Raw genomic sequence first — 14,378 nt, 5'->3', positions numbered from 1 at the left:
GGGCAATTTGGACAAGCCGCCCAGTGACTGTAGTTGTGTTCCCTTTCCCAGGCTGCTTGTCCAGTCTGTTCCCAGTTCTCCAGACTGCTTGTGGAACAGAGGGCGTCATGGCCAGCCTCATAACTCATACTTGTCTGATTCCCTCACTGGGCAGACACTGTGCCTCCCTTTGTATTCATTAGTTAAAGAGTGAGACTGCTGTTATTGGCCGTGACCATGAACTGGCTTCATGTATTGCCACATGACGCCTGTCAACTTTGCCTCTATATTAGAAGACTCTATTAAACTCAGTATGTTTTGCAACAATACTCAGATAGGCTGTGGCATTCAAATGATGCTCGGTTGGTATTAAGGGGCCCGATATGTGCCAAGTAAACAGCATTACAGCACCACCACCACCAGCCTGAACTGTTAACACAAGGCAGGCTGGGTCCATGGATTCATGCTGTTGGCACCAAATTCTGACTTTGCCATCTGCACGTCTCAGCAGAAATAAAGATTAATCAGACCAGCCGACATTTTTCCAGTCTTCAGCTGTCCAATTTAGGTGAGCCTGTGCCCACTGTTGCCTTAGATTCCTGTCCATGGCAGGCAGGAGTGGAACCCAGTGTGGTCTTCTGCTGTTGTAGCCCATATGCCTCAAGGTTCAATGTGTTGTGCTTTCTAAGATGCTTTTCTGTTCACCATGATATTAAAGAGGAGACATTTGAGTTACCATAGCCTTCCTTTCAGCTAAAACCAGTCTGGCCATTCTCCTCAGACCTCTTGCATCAACAAGGCATTTCTGGCCACAGAACTGCTGCTCAATGGATGCTTTTTTTGTTGTTGTTTTTGCATGATTCTGTGTAATTCCATGCAGACTATTTTGCATGAAAATCACAGGAGGTCAGCAGTTTCTGAAATGAATATACCAGCCCATGTGACACCAACAACCACGCCACAGTCTAAGTCACTGAGATCACTTTTCCCCCATTCTGATATTTGATGTGAACATTAGGTGAAACTCCTGACTTGTATCTGCATGATTTTATGCATTGTGTTGCTGCCAAATGATTGTCTTATTGGATATTTGGAGTGTATAAATCACATGTAATGGATTTGGACAATATTCTTCCATGATCATGTAGTAAAATAGTTATTTCAATTATATGTTCTTTCAATAACGTAGTTATTTAAGATTATAGAATAAATCTTTATGATGTCTTGAATAGGTCGTTGTCCTGAAAATACCTTTAAAATGGATTTAAACATTCTATTCCTCTAGAAAATTTAATGCTACATGCAACTTAAACTCACCACCATTAAGCTCAAACTTTTTTCCCCCACAAAATGAAACCTCCTTGTCTACCTTAATTTGCAGCAGGCGACTGTGGTTACTGAAAGAAGTAAACACACTTTACCATAATTCCAGTGCAGTTTGAATGAATAATCCAAACAATCCCCATTGTCAAAATCATGAAAACCGCTGTTGTCTAAGCAGGCTAGAAATTTGAATGCATCTCTTCTTACTAGGAAATAGTGTTGGTGGTATTTTTCGGAGTGGAGTATGTGGTGAGGCTGTGGTCTGCAGGATGCCGCAGTAAATATGTGGGTATTCTGGGGAGGCTCCGCTTTGCAAGAAAGCCCATCTCTATCATTGGTGAGAGCACATTCACTGAGTTCATTGTCTAGTATGTTCAACCCACAGGCATTTTCCAAGTGCCTGCATAATTATGTAATGGAAATGACTGTTTTGCTGCCACTGATTACATTTCCCAACAATTTTTCTCTATTTTTACCACAGACTTAATTGTGGTGGTGGCCTCGGTCATTGTTCTTTCAGTAGGCTCTAATGGGCAGGTCTTTGCTACCTCTGCCGTCAGGTAATGAGGGTCTAGATTGTTTACAAACATTTTTTTTTGCTCTTGGATGGTATTGATGCTTTGTTGTTATCATACATATTTTGTTCCAGAGGCATCCGCTTTTTGCAGATCCTACGAATGTTGCATGTGGATCGTCAGGGAGGAACCTGGAGGCTGCTGGGATCAGTGGTTTTCATTCATCGCCAGGCAAAAGAATCTCTTTCATTACCTTTTACATATATTATCACATTTATAATGAGTTATTAAATACATTTATAAAAATACACAGCTTGTAATGTATTTCTCTGTAATGAATGTTTCTCAGGAACTGATCACAACTCTCTATATTGGATTCTTGGGTCTGATCTTCTGCTCGTACTTTGTGTACCTGGCAGAAAAAGATGCAGTGGACAGCAGTGGAATCACAGAATTTTCCAGCTATGCTGATGCTCTGTGGTGGGGAGTGGTAGGCTCCCTTCATAGTCCAAAGCTATATAACCAAATCTTTTCCAGAACCATCCACAGCTCATGCATTTTTTTTCCCTTTCACGCTTTAGGTGACAGTGACCACTATTGGGTATGGGGATAAAGTGCCACAGACATGGATAGGGAAAACCATTGGGTCCTGTTTTGCCGTCTTTGCCATGTCCTTCTTTGCCCTGCCTGCTGTAAGTCACAGAATCCACAACAACCTATTTCTTATTCCTACACCAAATTAACATAATATAGACAAGCATGTTTTGCAGGGCATTCTGGGTTCAGGCTTTGCCCTGAAAGTCCAACAGAAACAGAGACAGAAGCACTTCAACAGGCAAATTCCTGCTGCTGCCTGTCTTATACAGGTCAGATTGAGCGATGTTCAACAGGCCTTTGTCTAAAGCTTTCATTTACTTCAACATGTGTGGATTTTATTGTTTATCTTTCTTTTATTCCACTTGATTTCAGACATCCTGGAGATGTTTTGCAATAGAAAACCCTGACTCTTCCACCTATAAGATGTTTGTGCGAAGGAAGCATGTCTTTTCAAGTCACACAGCATTCAGTCCTAAGGCTAAAAAACTTGTACGTAGGAAAGAATATTTTTTGCTTGTTGCTTTACCCCTCGCATTCCCTCTGTTTGGGTCAATATGAGCAGCTTAAAATTTATGATAAAAGCAGATAATAAATATATTTTATTTGGTTGAGCCAATTTCATGAATCATGTTTCAAATCATATTTAAATATATCAAGATGATGTACGGGACCTTATGACTTCAAAGGAACAAAATAAAATGAAAGTGTCTTTGATTGGTCTTCGGAAATCTCAGTAATTTTTTCCCTTCATCTCTTTACCACATGCCTACTCTCAGGAGTTTTTTTTAGTGTCCATCTAATATTCATAAATATTGTTTAAGTTGACAGTAATCTAATATCAAGTATTTAAAATTAATTTTAAAATTGTGTCTCTACAAATAAAAAACTGGCTTGGGTCATTGGGCCATCCATAATTAGCAAGCAGAACAGGACCTTGTTTTCCAACGCACTGTAAAGTAGACAATATCTTATAAGAGTTTTGCCCTGCGATGGGCTGGCACCCTGTCCAGGGTGTACCCCGCCTTGTGCCCGATGCTGCCTGGGATAAGCTCCAGGTTCCCCGTAACCCTGAAAAGGAGTAAGCGGTAGAAGATGGATGGATGGATGGATCTTATAAGAGTGTCCCATGTGATGCTTGTTTTAACATTTAACAAAGATTTTGAACTCAGCCCATTACAGTTTATATAGGTGCTGCTGAATGGATTTCATACCTTCACAATGGTTTGCATTAGTATTCACTCCCTCTGAACCTTTCCACATTTTGTAATGTTACAACATGGAACTGAAATTGGCTTGATTGTGGTTATTTATGGATGTCACTTTCCTCCAAGTATGTCACGTTGCTCTGTGATGCAGCCTGACCAGCAGTTTGAAAAGATGCGGTTGGCTGACTTAACACGTATTGGATGAGGCACATGTTACTCCTCACCCTCTCCAGTTGATAGCTGTCATATGATATGGGAGCGCTGGCTGGTGGTTGGGAATTGACAAGACCAAATTAGGGAGAAAATTGTGGGGATGGTGGTGGGGGGGCATTCAACATGTTGCAACCACCACCATGATTCACTGTGATTGAAACACTCCACATTTTGGAAAGGTGTGAGCGGGTGAATTCTTATGCAAGTTTCTATATATAGTGTACTACTGCCTGCATTTACTATTTTGCTTTGCTTGATTAGGTAAAAATGAGAAGAAAGATGAAATCCACTGAGAAAGACAATGGCCCAAGCTCTCCTACAATCCCCACAATCACCTTTGACTCAGTGTTTGACGATGGCCGAGACCACAGTCAGGATACAGTGTACAGTACTGAAGCATCCGGTAGTATCAATAGTTTCATGGACAGTCAGTCTTTACACTAATCAGCTCAATCTCTTGATTTTACTGTCTTCCTAATTTTCACTATACTTGCCACTCAAATCATTCAGTTATAACCGTGATGATCTGCCTCACTTTTCTTCCCTCTGTTCTCTGCTCACAGTAAAAGCATTTGCTCCAAGAAGATTTGGTGAGCTGCTGTTAGTGTCTGCTGCTGCATGTCTTTGCTGTTAGTACCACACTCCTACCACAAAATCCTGTCAGGGTGTGTGTGGGACTTTCTGTTATGTGTGCCGCATTGTCATTGCTTGAACACACCCATTTTGTTTATTGGAATAATTTTTGTTCACTTGGCAGCATGATTTGGCCGCATGATTTGAAGTTCTTGAAATTGGCATCTGGGTTAAATTCTGGAGACTAAAATGGTGAAGAGGTTAGGAGAAGCAGGAGATATAATGTGTATTACTCCCTCCCCTTTGTAGAACGACAGCACTCCTGGACCTCTATAACCTCCTTCCAGTTCTCCCCTCCTCCAGGTAATCTGATCTTAGCTATTAGGCCTGTTTACTCCAACCTAAGTAGCACTGAAATAACAGTTCATACAGGGAGAGGGAGGAAATACTTAGTCATGACACTTTCCTCCTTTTGTGTGCTATTGTTTTGGACTGAAAACTGTGAACCTTTGTGATGTATGGCCTTTTAGTATTTTTTATAAACAGAAATGGGATTTTATAACAGTTTACTTGCATTTTGCCCACTGCTCTCTGCAATCTTGCAATTTTTTTTTTCTTCCAAAAAACATAGTCCTTATTAGGAAGATCGGATTTATGCCCTATACACAGTGCTTCCTGGTTCCTTTGCATCATTGTATGTCAGACCATGATATCTCCATTAAAACCCCAGTCTCTCAGTGAGTGAGAGTAAATGTGTGTGCATTTATAGTAAAGCAAAGCTCAGAGTTTTTGGAGGTGCAGTCACATCCCCCACTGCAGAGAAGCAACAGTTTTGCAGATGACGTGGAAATGGAAGCAGAGAGGGATATCTTTCTCCTGCCTGTCTCTCATGTGTCAGAGTGAGTATCAGCACACACATCTGACAAGCACCACATTGCCTATGTCCCAGAGAGAGAAAAAAATCTATCTCTATAGAACAAACATGACAGCATCCCTGAGTGCTGCTTAGATAAGAATTGTGTTTGGCACCTTGTTTGGTATTAAGTATAGTACAGAAGACCTAAACAGAGTTCCACATTCAGGAAATATTGAATACTGCATCCAATTACTAATGACATCACTGGTGTACTGAATTACTACTTAGTGTGCTAATATGCTGTTTGAAGCATTCAAAGTGTTCAAGCCTCTAGGTATGTAATTAAAAATGTGCAGTCATTATTGTAGTATTACACATTTTTTAAATAAATAAAACTAACTTCATTGAGCACATTAACTTATTTTTCAGAGCTAATTAAAAATTAAGCTAATTGTAAAAAAGAAAAATTAAATTAAAATAGTGGCAGGTCAATTTGACAGCTGACAGTGTAGTAAGTTGTCTGAGCTGTCACTTAAAAGAAAGTATTGTTAATTATACAAGTTATAAATCTAGATAGAGAAAGTAGCACTTCAAAGTATTTGAGTTACTAGCGAGGTCTGCAAACAGTTAATCATCATTTGTAGTTACACAACAATATGGCATACTGTTAGCAAGAGCTGGCTGACTAACTTGCTAACGATGCAGAAAATCTGTGGAAAAAAGACACAAATTGGTGAAAAATAGACACACAGCAAGCAAACAGGCACAAAAATGTCTTGCCAAAAACAAAATGCCTTACATCATAAGCATGAAAAAGAAAAAAGAAAAAAAAAAACTCCACAGTACGCTGCTTAACTCTGCTAAATATTCTACATTGGACTATTTTGCTGTTTTTGCTTGCTGGCTCTCTTGGCTTCTGTTTTTTTTTGTTTTGTTTTTTTGTTTTTTTTCTTTTTCCTTTTCTTTTTTTATGGAAATAGCTTTTTTTTTTTTGGTGCTGAAAATGACTGCAGTATTCTGGATTAAATAACTAGGTCAATAATGAAGTTGGCCTTAGTGGCTAGCAAGCAAATATCTATTTATCTAGGCTGTAAAGTCCCATTTTATTAGCTAGTTCATTTTAACCATGGGATGACTTCTGTCAATCTATGAATAAAAATACAAAATTCAACACAAGTAGCTACATGTAGCTAAAACACTACGTTCTACATTACATTCCATCAGATGGATCTCTGCTCAGGCAGAGTAGTAGAAACAGTCTTCACAGTAAGCTTGAAGCAATCCATCCAATTTCTGTACCGCTTATCCTACACAGGGTCGCGGGGAACCTAGAGCCTATCCCAGGGAACTCAGGGCACAAGGCAACGGACACCCTGGAGGGGTGCAGGGCACAATCACACACAGATTCACACACCCAATCACACACTACGGACAATTTGGAAATGTCAGTCATCCTACAATGTATGTCTTTGCACTGGGGGAGGAAACTGGAGTACCCCCAAAGCACAGAGAGAACACGCAAACTCCACGCACAGAGGGCAAAGGTATGAATCAAACCCCCTAACTCTGGAGTTGCGAGGCAAGCAAGCTTGCTATTATCCTATTAAGGATATTAATAGGGATAATAAGGATAGCATGTTTTGTTTACATTTCACCATTGCCACTCTTGTATTTGTGGTGTCATGACATTGTATGCTCTCCTACTATTGGTCTCTTTTATATGAGCGTCATAGTAAAAGCCACATTACTTTTGATTTAAATAAAACATTTCTGACACTGCCAGAACGTTGTTGTTGGCTGTCTTTGGTTGCGGTAGCACTAAATCAGCCATCAGTGAGCATTTCACATTATTATTATTATGTGCTCTAAGATTGCTTAGCTCAAATCACGATCAAAGAATCCTTTTACAAGTGATATCACAATCAGGTTTGTACACAGTAGTCAGCTTTATCATCAGTTAAAACCTGATTATCTGTAGTTAGCATCAATCCAAGTCTCAGCAGTCTGCTAATCTCCTGAAACTTAGCTAAGATCTGTAAAGTAATTATAGCTTTCACACCGACAGTAACAAGCTTCCTCCTGAGAGCACCATCACTCCTCTTTAAAACTTATTTGGGGGATAAACCTGTGGAAAAGGGCCAGATTTATGGTGCCTGGAGTCATGTTGTTCCCATGGGTGTGGATTGCCTGCGAGTGGGCTATTAGCTGGACTTCTGTGCCCCATTAGCCATGTAGCATGTGGAACGGTACAAGTGCACGCTTTGCTTGCAATTTGTGTTCCACAGAGATTGTGCATGGCCTTTCTCCTACAGAAACAAGGACATCCTCATGACACAGAGCGTCTCAGTGCTTTTGTGGTATGTGACGTCAGGGGCTATCGCTCTTACTGACTCTGATGCTTGAATGAATGCAAATGGACTGTAGGAATGTGGCCTCATAAGACTGATTGTTGTTTTTTCTTTGGAGCCAGGTGTGATCCACTAGAGGGCAGTGGAGATTTTTCCTTTAACTCCATGCTCATGAAAATCAAAGCATACAACCTGTCAGCTACCAGTGGCTTTTCTCCTGTTCAAAATTGAATGACTAAGCAACTTTTCATTGACTTGGAAAGAAGGAAATTGCTCTGCAATGCCTGTAATCAGCAAAAATATAAAGATTAGGTAATGACTATTGGAGCGGGAACAGTTGGTTTTGTGTTATTTTTAGCATTAGGAATATTTTTCTTGGCTATTCATCATCTTGGTAATATTTTTGAAATATTTCTGGATATATGACAGCTTCTTCTTCTACTTATTATTATTATTATTATTATTATTAGTAGTAGTAGTAGTAGTAGTAGAAGTATTATTATTATTATTATTATTATTATTATTATTATTAAACCTGAGTCAATATCATTTGACCACATTTCCCTTCTCAGGGACCATAACTCTCTTTACAGATCATATATAGGCCTAATAGTGCAAATTTAATTAATAGCAGAAATGCACATGGAAGCAAATATGATAACAATGTTAAGGGAAAAAATGCATGCTGTGACCATGGTGAGGATAATTAACAAATTATTTGCATATACATTTTACATATAGAAAATATGTAAAGAGGGATTTGTTTGCAATATACAAGGTGTCCCAAAAGTCTCCATACATAGGGGTCTGTCTTTTTGAATTTATTAACAAGTTTGGCAACAGTGTTGTTTGTGATGTACTTGCCATGTTTCCTCTTAAAGTCCATCGCAACCTTGCGAGAGGCTCCTGATCCAGCCAAAAGAATGATTTCAATATCTTCTTCTTTTGTCAAAGGCATTCTTAAAGGGTATCTGAAAGAAAAATAATATCTAATATAAACTAAGTACGAATAAATTTGGAAGACATTTTGCTAAAAATTTTTATTTTCAGCTGTGTATGTAAACTTTTGGGACATCCTCTATTGTAAAATATTGTTTAAAAAATGTGACCAGGTAATATAATAAGTTTCGTAATGGTGAGAAAAATTAAAATAAAGGAATTTAGATGGCTGGATATTGATAATGAAGATATAGCATTAAGTAATGCTACAGTGGAGATGAAGCATTTAGTAATGGCAGATGGAGTATCAGCATCACAAATAGCTTGTCCATGACCTCCAACCACAAATTATGGATGTGAGGACAAAGCCAACACAGTTCATATAAATGTATAAACTAATGGCATAACATCATCATTATCATGAGATTGCATTTTCATATCTGAATCTGTCTTTGGAATTTTTTTTTACATAAATATTTATCTGCAAATATACATTAGGTATGTTTTTTTTCTTTCTCAGATAGATGTTTGATTTGGTTCCACCTCTCCTTCTTAAGCACACATATTACATCTCCTGCACAAAAGCTCTCTTGTCACTGCCTGCTTCTGTTTGATCTTTGAAGTTTAATGAGCTTTCACTCATCTCACACTGAGATGCAATGGTAACAGCTGTCTCTCTCCTTTTCTTTTGCTCTCTCTTGCTCTTTCTTTTATTCCTCCTTCTCTCTGTGGGTGTGAGTACATGTTTATTTGTTTGTGTGCTACGGAGCAGCAGGTCACTTAAAATGGCCGAATGTAGCGAGGAAAAAAACATAATTCTTACACAATATCCCTGTGCACTCTTCTGCTCTCCTCCCCAAGCATGTTGCTCACAATCTTTCTCGTGTGATGACCTTTGACCTTGGCCTGTTAACTTAAGAGGACAGAAAGGGTCTAAGCCATCATCCCTGTGTCTGCAGCTGAAGCAGCTTGCCTGCATTGGGGGTGGGGAGAGAACAATACCATAGCTACGCCTCTGCGACTCTCTCTCTCTCTCTCTCTCTCTCTCTCTCTCTCTCTCTCTCTCTCTCTGTGTGTGTGTTTGTGTGTGTGTGTGTGTGTGTGTGTGTTTGTGTGTGTGTGTGTAGTCATACACATTAGTACGGACACTTGCACACAGAGGCATTTTCTTTACCCCATACCACTGAGGAGTACAATTAGAATATTGTCTCAATGCATATTCCAAGATCAGAAAATAATAGAACAAACGATGCATACATGAAACCATCAGCTTTAGATGCTGATGTTTTTGAGACACCTGCATGTTTGCCTTCACCTGATATTCCCTCTGCAATGCTCCATAGGTTAGACAAAGCAAGCTCATAGCTGATGGCATAGCAAAGGTGAAAAGAGATGGAATCACAGCAGAAGCAGGTGCATGACCGACTGAGTGAGTGAGTGAAAGCACGAGTGGCCGTCTGCTCTTGCTCAGATCGGCTCCTCTTGCCTTGTGACAGTGGGGTGTGTGGTTTACCAAAGGCTCAAAAGATTGATTTATTCTCAGCAAACAGAGAAGGGTTTCTTGTGACTAAGGCAGGGCCCGGTCGTCCACTCTAGCCCTGAGACAAAGAGCCATTGTCTGCAGCTCTACACACTCCAACAATGGCCTGATTGACAAGCAGCTCTGGTCGTACTGGGCTCCTGGCCTAGGACTGCAATGGCAGCTTTGTTAGAAACACTCTTATCGTAAGAAACAATCACCTCCGGGCCTGTTGAGACTTGTGCTGTTCAAAAATTTTTTTACATTTTCACCATAAAAGTTAGTATTAGTGTTGGTACAGTTCATGGATTATGTAATGGTATCATAATGTTTGGCTTTAACATATATTTCAACGTCTTGCAGCATGGAATAATTTTATTAGTATAATACTGTATAATACAGCTCTTCAAATATTACACACATTAGTCAAGCCTGTACCATTATTTATATTCATTGGTCATTAGAGGGTTTTGTTGCAGAACTTTTCACCTACAGAACCAAAAAAAAATGTAGAGGTAAAACATTTGATATCATGTTATACAGCTACTTTCATATCAACATGATTTGATGTCTTTTTTTAATGATTATGTTTTAGATTTACGGAATATCTTCTTATAAAAAAAACACATTAAGTTAGACAGAGTCATTTTAAAACCTATTCAGTTCAACTGAACAGTCAATTTTGTGGTAAAACTGTAATACATACATAGCTATATACAGAATGAGTATATCAGTAGTAGTGAATAGTGATCTCCAACATCATCACATTATGGAAAAAATACTAAACAAAAGCTAACAAGACTCTCTGAATATACATTGTGGACCCCTTGGAGAGTCATGATATTAGATATGAGATTTTTATTTATTTATTTAAGGTGCACTTGTCATATATGAAATATGGCAGAAATAATGGCCTTCCTGGAGTTCCTTATTAGAACTGACCTAATATACAGTACTGTCTGGACATAATATGCTGCACTGTCTAGACTGCTGTGTGTGTGCCTGTGTGTGTTTGTGTGTAAAACTGCACAGGAGTGTGCGGAGCGTGATGAATAGGACAGGATCGTTGGCTCACTAATGCCTCTTCAGCGCGGCTTGCCAGCACAAGTCTCTTTATCAGGGCCGTCACGGCCACCCTTTCTTTCCTCTTTAACAGTAATTGCGTTTCGTTACAGTGTGTCAGGGCTAACAAGAGACCGAGGAGAAACAGCGAGAGGGAGATAGAGGGAGGAGGGGAGGAGATACAGATTGAGATAGATAGCTGGATCCACCATTGCATGTAATTCTAGAGGATTCTCTTGTATGCTGTCAGACGAATCTGTAAAATATTGCATAACTTTGAACTTTATTATTACTGCACATAAATGAAGTTCCTGCTAACTACACTGAAATGTAAAATGTTTTTAAAACAACAATTGATCTGTTGCATTATCCCATTCTGGTTTGGGGAAAATGACTTGTAAGAGCTCAATTATATTGTTCTTAAACAGTTGTAAGGGATTAAAGATAATTATTTGGTATGAACAATCTAGCTACAGTCTCTTTAAATTTGCTGATACAGAAATGACACTGTAATCGAGATTAATCTTGGATTTTGGTTAATTTTGGATCCTCATTCTGTATGCAAAAGTCAGAAACAACCATTTTGTTTTGAATCAAATGGCAATTCAGTACTTATTGTTAATTATTTGCTGGCAAACAATAATACTGGGAAAATGTCAACTACATTCATTCCAATTTCAGTCAAACAGCCATGCAGTACTTATTTATGCAGGTCAGTGTTACAAAGAAAATATTTATTTTATGAACAAAAATGATGGTAAAATGCATTTAACAGAAAATTATTTAAATAATTTCTTCAACAGTAAAAACAGTTATGAAAGCTATACATATTTTATTTGTAATTAAAAATTTACAATTGTATTTCTTCTGTAATGATGTTAATTGCATACGGTACAACCAAGATTGAAAAGAATCCAGTGAATCTTATCAAAATCTGAACATTTTAAAAATTTAGAGCCAGTTCTGAAGAAAATGTTAAGATGTGTTTACCTAAACCAGCAGGGTTCTGACTATACTTCTGCTTGTGATAATCTATAGTGTTGTGCATTGAAGAGGTGATCAGTAATCAGAATAAATGGACAGGAACCTTCTTCTTCAAACTTTAAATGCAGACAGAGGAGGCACAATAATATTAATGCTGCAAAGCTTACTGCATTTATTAATGCAAATAACTGTATGTAACACATTGCTATTTGTACATTTACTTAGACAGCTTTCATACCAAACACAATGTAATATTATTTTGTTAATCAGACAGTAGAATCAGATTTTATTGAATCTATAGACCCATATGCAAGACCAATTATTAAAAAAATTATTTAAAAAAAAAAAAAAAAACACTAGCAGAACTATTTTGGATTTGAAAGAGCCAGGTCTTATTGGTGAGTGACTAAATTCTGAAGTGGGAAGTCACAACCCCAGTTCTTAAAAAGTTGGGACAGTATGGAAAATGCAAAAAAATTTTGAAAATTCAATTCGCCCTGTATTATATTGAAAACACTTTGTGATGTTTTACTGTGTGAATTTAATTTATTTTTGCAAATAAACACTCATTTCAAATCTGATGACTGCAACACACTCTAAAAAAGTTGGGACAGTCGACTGTTTAGCACTGTGTAACATCAGCTTTACTTATTAAGCTTTTGGGCGCTGAGTGAAGACACCAGTTGCTTAAGTTTAACAAGCACAATTTTCCCCATTCATGCATTATGCATTTCTTCAGCTGCACAACTGTACATTGCCTTATTTTACACTACATAATGCGGCACACATTCTCAATCGGAGATAGGTCAGGACTGCAGGCAGGCCATGCTAGCACCCGCACTCTCTGCTTACGCATCCATGTGCTTATAATCCGGGCAGAATGTGGTTTGGCATTGTCCTGCTCTGGACAGCAGCATATATTGCTCCACAATGTGTACATATATTTCTGCATTAATGGTGCCCTCACAGATGTGCAAGTTACCCATACCGTGGGACTGACACACCCCCATACCATGACAGACGCTGGCTTTTGGACCTGACACTGATAATAGCTTGGATGGTCCTTTTCCTCTTTGGCCCGAAGAACACGACAGCTGTTTTGTCCAAAAACTATTTGAAATGTTGACTCGTCAGACCACAAAACACGATTCCACTGTGTTCCTGTCCATCTCAGATGACACCGAGCCCAGAGAAGTCGACGGCGCTTCTGGACAGTGTTGATGTATGGCTTCTGCTTTGCATGGTAAAGCTTTAACTGCATCTGTGGATGCAGCGGCGAATGGTGTTGACTAACAAAGGTTTACCAAAGTATTCTCGAGCCCATGTCAGGATATCCATTATAGACTCATGATGGTTTTTAAGAAAGTGACGTCTTAAAATCATGCGCATTCAGAAGTGGTTTTCATCCTTGCCCTTTACGCACTGAGATGAGACCGGATTCCTTGAATCTTTTAATTATATTGTGCACTGCAAAATGTGAAATGTCCAAAATCCTACCGATATGTCTTTGATATGTTAACCGATATGTTAACGGTGTATGTATAACCGATATGTGTTGGATTATTCGTTGACGCATCTGTTGGCAGATTGCCGAGCCTCAACCCAGCCTTGCTCTTAAAGGACTAGGCCTTTTTTGGAGGCTCCTTATATGCTTGTTTTATTTTGTAATCAAAATGCAGCCATATTTGTTATGTCATTTGCACAGTTTTGGGAAAATATATCCAGCGAAATGACACATTACAAATGTGTTATGATTTGCATTTCAGGTCTTCAACATTGTTAGTGTTGTCATGCAGTGACACTGCAGTTATTTATAGTCTTATATGAAGATGTGCCAAATGACAGTTTGTCACCAGGCTTGTGAGCATGGAGGCAGCAGGCTTGGCCGTTTAGTCATGGTGTAATGCAGCACTGGATATTTAATACTGGGTTTACTAGTCTGGTCCTTTGATGATCAGGATGAAAGGGATCTTTGCTTGACTGAAGCCATGGGGACCCCTGGTTCGATGGGCGTGTATTTATGTGTGCCTGTATGTGTTGGTTTATGTGTGTGTGCATGCGATGTCCTTAGGCATGCCGGACCTGCTCAAGACCTATGATCCAGTATCAATGATTATTGGGCTGGTCAATGACTGGTCAGTGATTATTGGGCAGCCCGAGGCTCGCATGTGCTTATCTTGTGCTGGACACTTATAAAAACATCATGGAGGCATTTTCTCTGAGAGTGGACGAGTGGGCCGCTGTTTTGGCTAGCATGTTTTATTG

General features: G+C 39.0%; 1 protein-coding gene across 2 annotated transcripts in view; it reads left to right on the top strand.

Annotated features, from left to right (window-relative positions):
* Nucleotides 1–14,378, top strand: part of kcnq1.1 (potassium voltage-gated channel, KQT-like subfamily, member 1.1) — a 41,586-nt gene that overhangs the window by 13,752 nt on the left and 13,456 nt on the right. The window contains exons 3-13 of one of the 2 annotated variants that reach the window (XM_053617120.1): nt 1,513–1,639; nt 1,784–1,862; nt 1,952–2,048; nt 2,167–2,307; nt 2,399–2,509; nt 2,588–2,683; nt 2,787–2,903; nt 4,094–4,235; nt 4,396–4,422; nt 4,715–4,768; nt 5,175–5,304. In XM_053617120.1, the coding sequence (XP_053473095.1) occupies nt 1,513–1,639; nt 1,784–1,862; nt 1,952–2,048; nt 2,167–2,307; nt 2,399–2,509; nt 2,588–2,683; nt 2,787–2,903; nt 4,094–4,235; nt 4,396–4,422; nt 4,715–4,768; nt 5,175–5,304 (1,121 nt within the window). Of the gene's footprint in view, nt 1–1,512; nt 1,640–1,783; nt 1,863–1,951; nt 2,049–2,166; nt 2,308–2,398; nt 2,510–2,587; nt 2,684–2,786; nt 2,904–4,093; nt 4,236–4,395; nt 4,462–4,714; nt 4,769–5,174; nt 5,305–14,378 lie in introns of both variants that reach the window. The other variant, XM_053617122.1, reaches the window with a different exon arrangement.

Source organism: Ictalurus furcatus, chromosome 27 (assembly GCF_023375685.1).
Source record: "Ictalurus furcatus strain D&B chromosome 27, Billie_1.0, whole genome shotgun sequence".
NCBI classification, from domain to species: Eukaryota; Metazoa; Chordata; class Actinopteri; order Siluriformes; family Ictaluridae; genus Ictalurus; species Ictalurus furcatus.
Note: the sequence above shows the minus strand (reverse complement) of the source record. Positions and strands in the feature narration are given on the sequence as shown.